The sequence below is a fragment of the Lonchura striata genome, chromosome 11 (genome assembly GCF_050655825.1).
Source record: "Lonchura striata isolate lonStrDom1 chromosome 11, ASM5065582v1, whole genome shotgun sequence".
In the NCBI taxonomy this organism is placed as follows: Eukaryota; Metazoa; Chordata; class Aves; order Passeriformes; family Estrildidae; genus Lonchura; species Lonchura striata.
The window spans coordinates 4532522-4546355 of record NC_140713.1 but is presented as its reverse complement, the minus strand read 5'-3'; the positions used below and the strand labels follow the sequence as shown (position 1 = coordinate 4546355).

Sequence of the window (13834 nt, the reverse complement as noted above, 5' to 3'; positions counted from 1 at the left end):
TGCAATCTTGGGTGTCTGCTGGCCAAGGGATGGGCCCTCCAGGACCATCCCCTGGAGCCCCCAGCCTGCACTGCAGGGCTGTTCTAGTTTGCACTAGGGAGGAACCCCAGCTCCAAGCCCAGCAGTGGGAGTTGTTCAGGGCTTTCCACCGTGGTTTCTTTTCCTTACAATGGTCCACATTGCAGTTCACAGTTTCCACTGCTCCTGCGCCGCAGCAGCTGAACATCACCAGCAGTGGTGGGGAAGAGCTGAACTTCTTGAGCTGTGTGCTGCCCAAGGACCTGCTGGTGGACATCCTCAGTGAGAGGCTGAAGGTGTGTGGGGTGGGGGAAAAGGAGACATTCCTGCTCCAGAGAGACAGCACTGGGGTACAACTCGGAGAGGGAGGAGGAGGAGGAGGATGCTGGACTGTGTGCAGGGAGCCCTGGGGGAAGCTGCAGCTGCCCTTATTGGCAGAGCCCACGGACAGGTCCAAGCTGCTCTTAGCTACTGCACTTGGAACAAGGATGGCTGGTGACATCTGGGTTTGCGGTGCAGCTGCGAGCCCCCTGTGTGCAATGGCTGACTTACTCTTCCCTTTATTCACAGGGTAAAGACTGCTACAAGGGAGTGGTCTTTGATGGCTTGGAGACCCTCTTTGCAAGCAGCCTGGAATCTTCTTTGCTCTGTGTACTCAGAGCTGTCAAGAATTGTCATCATATTTACATGGTGAACCTGCATCAGGATTATGCTTCTTGGAAAGCCAAGGAGGAAGCTGAAAGAAAGAGGAAGAAAGCTCAAACAGAGAAGGAAGGTGAGATATCTCCTCTCAAATTATCTCTCTGAAGCCCTCAACCATATCTCTGTGTATCTGGATTTGCAGCAGAGCTTGTAAGAAATGTTTTTATTAATCTTTTTACCTTCTGCCTCAGTGTAACCAGCACTCCTGTTAATCTTTTTACCTTCTGCCTCAGTGTAACCAGCACTCATCTCAGAGCTGCAGGAGATCTGAGGTTTAAAGACTCACCTTAATCTCTAACATTAAATCTTGGGCACAAGTGCCAGCTGCTGTAGCTCAGTGACAACCAACTGTCCTCAGCCTTGGTGCACTTAAGCCAGGCAAAGCCCAAGAACCACACTGCCCGGCCATAGTTTGGGGGATTGTCTGAATTTTGGAGCAGGGATATGAGCTCCCCAATATCTCCTGGTATGATAGGCTGGGTCAGGAAAGGCTGTGAATCCTTGCAGCTGACACAGAGCATCCAGCTCTGCTTGCAGTCACTCACGGTTTCTCCTCTGGTTTAAAGAACTGCAGCAGAAAAAAGCTATTCAGAGGAACAGAGAACATGTCTTGCAAATGGATGAGGATGAGTATGACACCCTCCCTGAGGAGAAGAAAGCAGAAGTGGATAAAATAATACCGGAAACGAAGACTATACAGACGGAGGGGTGAGTAAGCCGTCCATGGGTTACTGCTCAGGGTCCCTTGAGGGTTTCCAAGGACTCTGAGCTCAGAGGTATTTGATAGCAAAGGCCAGAAGCAACACAAGGATGGCCACTCTCTTAGCTCCCTGGCTCCCAAGAGAGGAAGCACCTTCTTCTGTTGAGCTAGAACATCATCTTCTCTATTTTAGTGGTGAGCCCTCCTGGCTTAGATGCTGCCTGCAGGGAGCTGGGCTCTGGGCTTGCCTTGGCACTGCCTGTAGAAGTCTCTTCAAGTCCATGATGTTGATTTATGCCTTCTTTATCATCTCCCTTCACCAAAATGGTGGGATTGTGCTATGGGCAGGTGTGGGGCACAGGGTCCTGGTCCTGCCACAGATGAAGTCCTTGCAATGCTGAGCTGCCAAGGTTCTCCTTATGGTGGGACACCACCCATAAAAGCTCACGTCCTTTAGGCTCCCCTTCTGCTGCAGCAGTAGGCAAGCTCTGCTCCAGCAAGGCAGCCCAGCTCAGGACTCACAGGAAAATTGTGGAGCTGGGAGTGGAGGCTGCTTGAAGCAAGCCTGTGTATCAGGGCTCCTTTCAGCCCAGGCTGAAGTTGGTTTCATGGCGAGGTGACAGACAAAGCTGCTTCAAATTGTTTGCATGGCAGATAGCACTGGTTTGCTTGGTCACAGCTGATTCCAGCAGGAAACCTGGCTGACAGGAGCCTGTCTTGCAGGAGAGGATTCCTGCAGCCTTTGCTTTCTGACTGATAGGATTATTCACATGAAGGGGCAGGCTGTGCCCAGGGAGAAGGGGGCTGAATGAGCGGAGGATGAATTGTAGGAGGGATAAGCAGATGTTAGCAATCTGTGTTCTGCTTTAAACTGGGAAATCAAGAGACAAAGAGCGTTTTCAGGCATCAGCACAGAGAGCTGGTGGATCAGCCTTTGGCATTGGGCTGGAGGTGTCTGGGTGTGCCTTAAGAGGGAGGTTGCAGTCGAGACTTTACGATGGCAAGGCGTAGGTTTGGCTGGTCCTGGAGGTCCTCTTCCACCATGGCACTCACTTGGGATGTTCCCAACCTCTGTGGGTTGAGGAAAATCCACAGAAATGGTCTCATGATTCTGCCTGGCCTCAGGGTCAAGGAATGAATTGCAGGGCCAGCCAGGACTAGTGAGCCCAAGTTTCTGGTGGTGACTCTCCGCGATGTTTTCTATTTTGTTTGCTGAAGGGAGCTGAAGGAGGTGGCTCAAAAGCTTGAGAAGGAGGCAAAAGACTTAGGGGAGGAAGAGAGGCAGAAGGAGGAAGAGAAGCAGAAGAAGGAAAATATACATATCTCCGTGGGGAAGCAGCCTGAAAAACCACAGAAGGAAGCCAAAGCCCCAGAGAAGAAGGAAACCAAAGCCCCAGAGAAGAAGGAAACAAAAATCCTAGAGAAGAAAACCAAATACCCAGAGAAGGAAACAAAAATCCCAGAGAAAAAAGAAACCAAAACCTCAGAGAGGAAGGAAACCAAAATCCCAGAGAGGAAGGAAACCAAAATCCCAGAGAAGAAAGAAACCAAAGCCCAAGAGAGGAAGGAAACCAAAGCCCCAGAAGAGAAGGAAACAAAAATCTCAGAGAAAAAGGAAACCACAGCCTCAGAGAAGGGGGACTCCAAAGCCCCAGAGAAGAGGGACTCCAAAGCCCCACAGAAAAGGGGAACCAAAACCTCTGGGAAGGAGGAAACCAAAGCCCCAGAGAAGGGGGAAGCCAATATCCTAGAGGACCCAGCTGAGATGGAGAACTTGATCCTGAGGTTTCAGATCTACGAGTCGTCACAGCAGAACATCGCAGAGGTTTTCTCCTCCTGGGACAGAGTTCAGGGTACTATGCAGTTACCTATGATCCAAAAGGGAAACAAGTCCCAGCCTTCAGGTGAAAACAAAGGTCTAAAGAAAACCAGTAAGCCTCAGGAGAAGGTGAAGAAGCCTGAACGTGAACGTGTAGGCCAAAGGAGTCTTCAGTCATCTCAGCTGGGGATGCAAAGTGAAGCTGCAGAAGGGGCAGTCAGTGACAAGCATGTTGGGGTGCCATGCCTGGACATCCAGGTCTCAGATCCTAAGGCCATGATCAGGGAGATCCTGAGGGATGGGAAGCTGCCAACGGAAGACCAGGTAAAACCCTGCAAGGCTGAGATCTTGATCTTGCCGTGGTGGTGGGCCCTGGAGCATTGTGTCCCCCAGGTGATAATGGCACAGAGCCTTGTCCAGGCCCCTGATGATGTTCCACAATGGCTCTGTACCATCTGTGTGGATGGGGAGGTTATCACCATCCCTCAGATGGGCAGGAAGTGTGAGTGCTTTGTGTACAAGTGTCCCATCTGTTCAGAGTTTCCCAGCCCGGAAATCATTATAAACAGTCCCAGGACAGGGCAGCTCATAGTCATTGTTTTCTTCCGCTGAGTCACTTGGGAGAGGTTTCTCTCCTGGTCCCACTTGTAGCTCTTGATTCTGCTCTGGAGCTTGCTCACCCCACTGGGCATAGCAAAGCACTTATACTTCATATAAGTCAAAAAACCCATTGCCAAAAGCCCAGTGCCTTTGAAGAAGGATGGAGGAGACAGAAGTATAAGCAGGATTTTCTCTTCTGATTTAGATGCTGCAACATCTGGGACTGCGTCCCGACGGCCCTCCCCTTGCCCCTGCTGCTGTGCTCTCCATGGTCAAGTACCCAGAGGAGCGGCTGGGCCGGGCAGAGCGTGTGGAGCCCTTCACCATTGTGGCACCGCGAGGTGCTGCTGTGGAAGACAATCTGGTGGGTGCTCCAGTGGTGCCAGGGCAGGGACCAGGCTGGATGGGGGCATGGGGGACAGGTTGGATGGAAAGAGCATTGTGGAGAGGTAGTGAAGATGTGATGGGGCCTCGTGTCTGCAGGTCTCCTTTCTGTCAGGGATGGGACAAAAGAGACAGCTCTGTGGAGACAGAGCAGTTCTGTAAGACAAGAGGTAAAAAATCACTTAAAACCATCAACTTGCTTTGAGGAGAGTCCTGAGTTTGAAGGAGTGTCCTAGGCAAAACACCAATAAGGAAGACCAAGTCCATGGGCAGGTGGACTGACTTATTTATTCTCTCTTCTGTTGGTGAACAAACCCTCATTTTGCTTTCCAGGATGGGGATGTCTCAGGGCTCACCTCTCCCTCCCTTTTCTCTCTCCCCTTAGGCCAAGGCCCCAAATGTGAAGGGCAGTTCTGCTGAGGGCCAACCAAAGACAGGTACAGCAGCCAGCAGAGACAGCTCTCTAAAGGAGAAGCAGAGAAGTCCCCAGGATTCCTCTGCAACAAGGTCCAAAAGTATGCTGGAAAGTGCCTCAAACCCCACAGAATTCCTCAGGTGAGGCGCACAGGAGGAAGTGATGCCTCTGCTTCTTTGGTCCTCTGGCCAAACAAGGCCCATCATCCCCAGCTCCACAGTGACCCTGTGCCAGTGCCTCCACGGGATGGCGAGTGCACCCTCCTTGTTTCGTTTGCTCCTCAGCAATGTCTGAAGGCTCCTCTTTAATTGACAGGCTGAAACGGTACCGGTGGGTAGTGCCTGCCCACGGTGAGGTGAAACTGAAGGTCCACTTCTCCACCAAAAAGCCAGGGAAATTTGAGCAGACACTGAGGTTTGAGCTCGTGCAGACAAAGCACCCGTACGAGCTGCCCTGCTGTGGCACCGGCCTGTACCCCAGCATCAGCCAGGACCCACGGTAAGGCTGGCCCCTGGCAGCCCCCACAGCACAGCTGCCCCTGAACTCACAGCCAGGGCTGACCCCTGGGGCTTCTGCCTGGGCAGATCGTGCTGCCTGAGGTCACCCAGCACCTCCTCCTGTGCTGGAGCTGGCAAGGCAGATGGTGCCTCAGCCACCAGGAAGGGTTTTGGCTTTCTGACTACATTTCCTACTTGGAGCATCTCATAGCTCCTCCTTCCCCACTTTCTCTGCCCAGGCTGGTGTTTCCACAGTGGAGGGAGACCATGGAGGCAGATGACATCATCTTCAAGGAATATGTTGAGAGCACAAAGCAATTCCATTTTGGACCGCTGCTGTGTGGGAAATCAAGAGACTGGTATGTGCTCCCTGCTGGGTTTTGCACTTTTGTGGACACACCTAGGGAGAACAGGCTGTCCTGGTGGCACAATCCAGGGCAGTCCCCAGCAGAGTCCTGGGAGACACATGGGTTTGAAGGACCACAGATGTGTGAACTTGAGCAGATAAGAGGCAAATGAGCCTTGGAGGAGCTGCTCTGCCTGCCCAGTGGGTGCCTTGGTGGCCGCCTTGGTGGCCAGAGCCACAAGCTGCTGCCAGTCCAAAAGTGATTTGGGGGCAACTTCTGTCCCCCTCCACATCTCAGCTTCACCCCTTAGAAAATGAACTTTATGGTGATTTTTTGAAATGCTTTGAGCTCTGCAAGTAGCCTGATCAAGCAAGTATTCTGTAGATGGTTTTGTAAACCTTTTATTAATCTGGAATTATTAATAAGATTTTATGGTTGACCTGCCAATGGGTATCAGGAGGAACGTACAGCAGGAATTACATTTTCCTGTAAAAACGTTGCATCCTCACTGCTGGATAAAGTTTGCCTAAACACACTGTCATTGAAGCTATTGTGTATTTCTACTTTTACTGTCACTCTTTTTTTTCCAGTAATATTTCAGGTCTTGTCTCCATAGGAACTCTGGAGGGCTAAGTCTATTCTGACAGCCCAAGGAAATGAAATCAAAATAGTTTAAAATAGCAGACAATCATTAGCCAGATTGATGGATGGTCTGGGATTTGTGTTTGCTTCTTTTACCCTTTCACTCCAAAGTCATTTCCACACCTGAGAGAAGGGTCATTTGTTATATTTTTGCATTTCTCTTGAAAATTGATGCTTTATATTTCTTTCTCAGACTTTGAGCTAACCCATGAAATTCAAACCAGTTTCATGACTTTGATGAAAAAGATTAGCTAAACTCTTTTTCCAAAAGCCTTTCTTTATACCCTGCAGGGAAGGCACACCAAGAAAGAAGGGGAAAGAAGCCATGTGCCTGGTGCACTGTTATTTTTCTGGGCACCTTTGAATTTGCATTGTATCAAAAACTCTCAAAGTGGCCTGAGCATCATCAGGCTTCTGGGCTGGAGGCACCAAGTCTGGGGGAAGGCATCAGAGTAAGGCAAGGCTGAGCACACGGCCATGCCCCTGACTGGGATCCATTTCCCTCACTTGTTTGTTAGAGTAGGGTCTTCCAGCACTGCTTCCTCAGGTGCACACGGTGCTCTCCTCTGTGTGTGACAAGGGCAGCAGTCTGCTCTGCAGCCTTTTCCCCTTTTGTGGACAGGTACAAGTGCCAGAACTGTCCCAGCAACTCGGAGAAAATAACCATCCTCAACAACTCCCCCATGAACATAGAGGTCCAGTTCTCCTTTGAGAATGCTGGGAAAGCAGCGACGTTCCACTTGGACTCTCACAGGATGGCGCTGAAACCAAAGGAGAAGCAGGTAGGAGAAGGGCAGGCAGAGCAGGCACCGTAGAAGTGCCCAGGGGCTGCTCTTCCTGCTCACACACAGAGCTCTTTCAATTTCTTCTTGTGGGGCCGTGTCCAGGAGCTGACCATTTGGGCATACCCCACTTCCCCTGGCTTCCTGCAAGACAAACTCATCTGCAGCATTGGGAAGAACCCGGAGCCAGTGGTCTTCAGCCTGTGCTGCCATGGGGTGCACATGAAGCTGGAGGTCAGCCCCCTGGAGCTGTCTTTTGACAAGCTGCTTCTGCACAGGTCAGTCATCCCACAAGCACTCCAAAACCTGTGACAAAGAGAAAACATTTGACCCTGGTTTCCAGGGCATGGATGGAGCTGCTCCAAGTTGCATTCAGCGGCCAGGCTGGTGTCACCATCCGGCAGCTGACACCAAGTGCCTTCCTGTCTCTGCAGGACTGACAACAGGACCTTGGTCCTGAGAAACAACACCCTGCTGCCCGTGGCCTGGCAGCTCAGTGGGCTGGATGACCTTGCTGAGGACTTCTCCTTGTCACGAGATAACGGCACCATTGATCCCTGCTCAGAGTTTGAAGTGACAGTGCATTTCAAGGCCGGGCAGCCTGGCAGCATTGAGAAGAGCCTCCAATTAGAGGTGAGAGGGGCTGTGCCCTGCCTGGCAGAGCGGGGCACAGTGAGCAGCTGTGTGCTGCTAGGGACAGAGCCAGGAAGAGCTGCACCTGACAGACACAAGGGTGCTGTGACCCCAGCTTCTGCCTCTGCACAGCGTTTGCCAGAATGTGCAGTGCGTCCACATCCCCCCAGATAACCAGACACTGCATCCTGAGCCTGTACCACAACCACCTTGTCCCTGTGAGTGGTTGAAGGTTGCTGTGTGGTTGTACAGACTGCAGCGTGATCTCTACATTCCTCCTGGACGTTCTCTGAAGCTCTTGCATAGTGCAACAAACTCTCCCCCTGGGATTTTGTTCCCCGTGGATTAGGGACTGCATTTCAGAGAGGGTGCTAGGTGATTGGAGAAGGTTGTCAATGCCACCTGCTCTGAGACACCTCCACACTTCTTGTGGTTGTTCTTACATCTCTGTGCCTCTCAAGGATGCTTTAGCAGCAACATTCCCTGCTGTGGGAGTGCAGAGTTGGGCTGACAGGGTTTTTTACTGCAGCAGAATCCCACTGGGGCAGCCCATGAGATAAACAGCAAAGCTTGGGAGTCCTCCAATGCTTGTGAAGCCAGGGAGGCCGTAGGGGAAGCAGCCAGCAGAGACAAGGATTGTCAGGCTGTCTACCAAAAGAATAATTAATGAACAGTGTCTGTTTCTTGCTGCCTTAGGTTTCAGATACAGAAAACATCCTGGGGATTGTTCAGACTGAAAACATCAAAATCTCTGCAGAAGTCTATGACATTCCTCTGAGCATCGACATCCCTGAAGGTCAGTGGATGCCTCCCAAACAAAGCAGTCCAGGTGCACTGCATTACCTTGGGAGGTGGGCAACCAAAGCACGATGGCATGGGATGGGATGGGATGGGATGGGATGGGATGGGATGGGATGGGATGGGATGCAAGGATGGCATGGACACATAAAGCACGTACCCTGCAAGGTGCATGGAATAAAGCATTGTCAGCGCACTGACAGCCTTAACTCTCTCCCCTCTGAACTCTGAAGTGTGCAGCTTCATGTGCAGATTGGATTTTGGGGCTTTGAAAGAACAGTGATGTAAACAGGCAGTTGCAACTCCCACAGGCTCAGCACAGCATATAAAGCAATTGGATTTGTGTTTGGAAGCGAGGAAATGGGAGACAAGCTCCTTAGGTACTAAGCCTGCAGATATTTTGAGTGGGAAGAGAAAGGGTAGACAAGTAGCTGGAAAACACTTCCAAGAATGGAAACTTGCTGAAAAGGGTTTTGTGCCAAGACCTCCATGTAGTTTGGGACCTGGTATATTCTGCAACCATGTTTGACTTTGCTCTGTGGGTTTTCTGCAGGTCCAGATGGAAGCTTGGAATTTGGAACCATTAATGTCCTGGATAATGTGAAGAAAGTCCTGAGTCTGAAGAGCAAAGGGGTATACAACATTGAGTACAGGTGAGTCCAGCTGCCTGGTAGTGAGCATTTCCTCAGGCTCCCAAGCCTGTGTTGTCCCTCTGTCAATGGCTAGAACTGTTTCCATGCTGGCTGCCTCATGGTAAATAAAAAACTTGGGCTCTCTGATCTCAATTATTCTACCAGAGAATCCAGCCACAAACCAGCAGTTCTTCACAGCTCAGCTGGAGCCCAAAGGAGAGCCCCAGAAATGTCAGCCACTGAAATGCTGAGATTCATTGCCTTTCTTTGATGGTCACCTCCTTTCTCTTTCTGAGACTCTGTAAAGAGTGAATGAAAAATTTTGTCTTAAGGTTTCTTGCAGTAACCTCATGACTGACTGCACTCTGTCAAGATCCAGGATTCCCTGAGCAGAGCTGGACTCTCCCTTTCCTTTTTTTCTGGTCCAATGCAAAGTCCTGGCTGTGCTGGTGGTACCTATATTTTTAACTGCAGAGATCTCCATTCCTTCCCTTTCTCCCCAGTTTCATGCTGAAGGATGCAGGTCCCAGGATGCAAGACTTGGCATCCCACTTCACTGTTGAGCCTCAGTCAGGCATGCTGACTGCCTCCCAGTCTGGTGTGAATATTGAGATGCTCTTCCACCCCACAAGTGAAATTGTCCTCAAGAACAAGCCCATCCTGTACTGCCAGGTGAGCTGCCTGGGCCAGGCTGTGTTATCACACGGTGTTCTGGGAGCATAAACAGGATAGGTGTCTAATGGAAGGAGTGCCTTACTGGAGAATCCTCTCTGCTACATACACAAACAAAGCCTTTCAAAACCATTTGGGAGGCTTCCTAAGTGGAGCTGAGCATCTGACTCTGGAGGAGGTGCTTAAACAGGGAGGGTAAATGGATGGAGGTGGAGGCTGGGACTGGGGTAGAGGCTGGCCTCTTTGCTTTGGTTACCTCCCTTCCTGTGGACACAGGTGATAGATGGCAGCTCAAGGGAAGGAGGCCAGGCTGTCGCCAACATCCCATTGAAGGTGTCAGCAAGAGCCGAGTACAGCAAGTACAGCGTTGAGCCTGCCTCACCCACCGACTTCGGTACCATGATCAAGGGCACCAGGAAGAGCCGGACTCTTGTGCTGAAGAACAAAGGCATGGTCAACTTCAAATTCCACATCCGCCAAGCAGACGAGGCTGCATCTGCATTGGAAAGCAAAAGGTATGAGAAGCCCTGCACCACCCTTCCTGTGAGGAGGCACCACCCCACAGCTGGTATGTGGCAGGCAGCCACAGCTATCATCCATTTGCATCCCTGGCTAGGGGAGAGGGAACAAAAAAATGTCTCAGTATCCCCATGTGTAGTACAAAGCTGGTGATAAAGCTGCTCTGTCCAGCAATGGGTGCTACAGGCTGCTCTCTGGGAGCCATCAGGAGCAAGAAGGCTTTCCTCTGTGAGAAGGAAGGCCAGCTTTGGCCTCAGAGAAAGGCAGGGGAGCTCAGCATGACAGATATCTTTGCTTTCTCCCCTCAGTTCAAAGCAAGGGGAATCTGCTCCATCAGCTACAGAGCTCTCAACAGGAAGGAAATCAAGCTCCTCAACACAGGTGAATGACTCCTGCTCCCCAGTAGTGCTGCTGCAAGGGATGTGAGAAGATGCTGCTGTGCCCAGGCCTGGGGGCTCATCGCCACAGGATGGAACGTGGTCTGCAGGATGGAGTCCAGTATCTGCTCAGTCCCACTGAACGTTCTGTACTCTGGCTCTGACCTGGAGTTGTAGGGTCAACAGAGGGGGGAGCAGGTCCTGTGTTTGGTAGCTGCGAGCCAGCATAGGTCTGTGAACACCACAGAAGCAAAAACATCCCCCACTGAACTCCCAGTCCACAGAGCTCAGACAACATTGCTTTTTCTTCTTCCCAGTCTCTACCTCTCTCCCATCATTTCTCACAGATATTTCTGCTCTCCTATGTTACCTCTGGAGATTGAAGGATCACAGCTACCACCTTCATTCTTTACACTCGGACTCCTTTCTCTCTGCCACTTGGGACAGGCTTGCAGCTCCTCTTGGCTTGTTGCTCTCAGCCTGGAGCTGCCTTTGGGCCATGCAGTCATCCTTCCCTGCCCTGGGACTGGGTGCTTGGGCCCAGCTGGAAGCCAAGGCAGGACATATTCCTTGCTGGGGTGCTGAAGGCACAGCTATTAGCCATCAGCCTCTCCTGGAACTTTTTCTGCAGGATCGCCTCATTCTTGGCATGTTCAAGGTGTCCCCCTGCTCTGGCTCTGTCCATCCGTGGGGCCAGCAGGTGATCAGAGTGGAATGCTTCGCCAGGCAAGAGGGGATATATGAGGAGCAGCTCTACATTGACATCACAGGAAGAGACCCCAAGGACAATCCCCTCGGCATTCCCTTTACCCTGATGGCCGAGTCCTACTTCCCAGGTACCTACTGCCCACAGTCACACCTGCTGCTGATCAGCACCTAAACTTGCTGCTTGGATAGAGAGGCACGCTAGCCCTGGTGTCCCACCTTAAAATCCTCAGAGGTTCCAGCCCTCTTCAAGTCCACCAGTGGACTCATCCCTTCCAGGCTGAGAGGGATGCATGGAAGGATAAAAGGAAAGCAATGCTCTCTAAGACTGAGGTTGACTGAGCTCCATCCTCACAGCCAGCTCCCCCACCCAAGGCTGGGTTTAGCAGTCACCCAGGCAGAAAGGGCTTATCAAGGCTTCTGAGAGGCCAGCAGGGTCATCAGGGAGGCTTCTCCATGCTCACCCCTCTGGTCTGTCCACAGCACTTGTTAAAGATGTCAAGTTAATCTTCAAGGAGTACCCGATCTGCAGCAGCACCAACTTCTGCCACGAGCTGCAGTCATTGAAAGGCACGGGCCTGTTCATCAGAGATGAGAACAAATTCGTCTTCCACAAGGTTGTGGTTGGGCAAGAGGCTGAAGCTCATTTCAATATTTACAATGCAAGCCGTCTGCCATGTGATGTGGCCCTCTCCATCAAACCCCTGCCTGGAGAGGTAAGAACGGAGGCCAAGGTGGTGGTTGTCCTCTAAAGGCCGTGTGAGAGCCTGTTTTGTTCTCCAGATGCATTGCTTCCTGTGGCCCAGACTAGGCTAGCTCAGTGCAGCTCAAACTGCAGGAGAGAGCAGCAGAGCCAGGGAACAGTTGTGTGGAATTCTGCATGTCTGGGGCAAGGTTTTGGCTCACACCTCTGGGTCTTCAGTGGGAGAAGTGAATCCTTCTAAACCTCTCTTGGAAGCACACTCGGAGACGGGCTGTTATGAACTGACATGTCAGGGCTCAAAGCAGAGCATTTTCTCAGTTACGAATTGACATGCCAGGGCTCAAAGCAGACCATTTTCTCAGGCTCCCTGGCTTTTCCTTCTCTTTGAATGCCAGTTCTAGGTTATTTGCAGGATCTTCCATGCAGTGCCCACCTCCCATATAGGCTGGGGCAGCTGCCAGGACTCAAAACACACAATGCTTTAGCACAAGGTCAGCATGCCCTGGGAGGGAGGGAGCCTGTCCAGGGAAGCAGGAAGGAAGACACTGTCTGGGGCTGTTCTCAGTAATGCATTTATGAATAAAACTGTGTCATGATGAAAGGTATTTTCTCCTAACACTGCTCTCTGGGTTCCCCCAAGGAAAAAAACCCTATCGAAAGCATTTTCAAGGTGGATCCAGTCAAGATGTCCATTGCCGCCTCATCCTATGCTCTTGTGAAGGTGACCTTCACCCCACCAGACGAACAGGACTACGACTGCATTATCAAGGCTTCCCTTGTCATGCCAAAATGGTAACTAACCCTGTGAAATACTGGGGGAGGCCTCACTGACAGCTGCCTCTCCCCTGGGAAGGCACAGACCTCTTGTTAGCTCTAATGCTTTCGGTAGCCTTAGGCAGAGTTCTTGGCATCAGATGATCTAGGAGTAACTCTTAGAGCAGAAAAATGAGGCTGATGATTTATTCTCTGTGAGAAACCATGAAGACAGGGAAATACTCCGTAGCGAATTGGAAGCTACTGAGATGTGCTGCAGCTGAGCTCTGGCCGTTTCCAAGTACAAAGGCTTAGATGAAGCAGTTTCTGTGCCAGCAGGTCAGCAGGCACATTTTGCTCTTTGTTTCCGTACAATTAAGTGATCCTCTGATTCCCTGGCATTCATTAAGTGCCGCCGTGCCAAGCTGCAGCCGCCGGGCTTCCCCTGCCCGGCAGAGGCACGGCCAGCTGCGGGGAACGCTCCCCTGGATCTCCAGGAGAGCCGGGGAGCGGCTGAGGCAGAAGTTTCACTGTCTGCCTTGGGTGGCGGAGAGGCGGCGTCCGAGGAGATAACCAGGGAGCCGACTCAAGGCTAGGGAAACAATTTCAGGTTTAATCCAGGCTCCGGGGAACCCAGTGCCACGGAGAATCCAGTAGCCAAAAGCGCCCTCGAGGCTTTTGCAACGTCTTAAATAGCGGGGCGGTAGCAGGGGGAAGGGAACGCCCATTGACCCGTGCGGGATTTGGGGCAGTGGAAGGTGAAAGGATAGACAGACACAAAAACCAATGGGGAAACTGAAGGGAGGGAGCCCGGGCCCTCATCCAATCCCTCGAGGCCCAGGGAGCAGATCGGGAGGAAGGCGCTGGGAGCCGAGTGACGGACCAGGGAGCGGGGAGCGGGGAAGTGCCCGAGCGCTGTGAGGGAGATCGGCGCTGAGGGGGCGGCGGGAAAACGCGGGGCGGAGCCGCTGGGAGAAAATGGCGGGTGGAGGGGCGAGCCGCTGCACAACTGTTACAGGAGTATAAAAACACACTACAACAATTAAGCTATGCTTTTGCTTGTTGCATGTCTCATCTCACTGCAGCCAGGGGATTTGCCATATCTCATCTGATGCCTCGTTTTTTACCTGCTGCAC

At 51.7% G+C, this 13834-nt stretch overlaps 1 protein-coding gene across 1 annotated transcript in view; it reads left to right on the top strand.

Moving 5' to 3' along the window:
- LOC146766362 (axonemal central pair apparatus protein HYDIN-like) overlaps positions 1-13473 on the top strand; it is a 76579-nt gene extending 63106 nt beyond the window's left edge. The window contains 17 exon segments of the mRNA XM_085589343.1: positions 186-314; positions 589-793; positions 1287-1428; positions 2639-2810; positions 3102-3563; positions 4045-4203; positions 4609-4778; positions 4954-5136; positions 5375-5494; positions 6747-6906; positions 7012-7180; positions 7183-7261; positions 7341-7539; positions 8236-8335; positions 8891-8990; positions 9473-9641; positions 9918-13473. Coding sequence (XP_085445469.1) covers positions 186-314; positions 589-793; positions 1287-1428; positions 2639-2810; positions 3102-3563; positions 4045-4203; positions 4609-4778; positions 4954-5136; positions 5375-5494; positions 6747-6906; positions 7012-7180; positions 7183-7261; positions 7341-7539; positions 8236-8335; positions 8891-8990; positions 9473-9641; positions 9918-10313 — 3114 coding nt within the window. The 3' untranslated portion in view covers positions 10314-13473.
- The last annotated feature ends 361 nt before the right edge of the window (positions 13474-13834 follow it).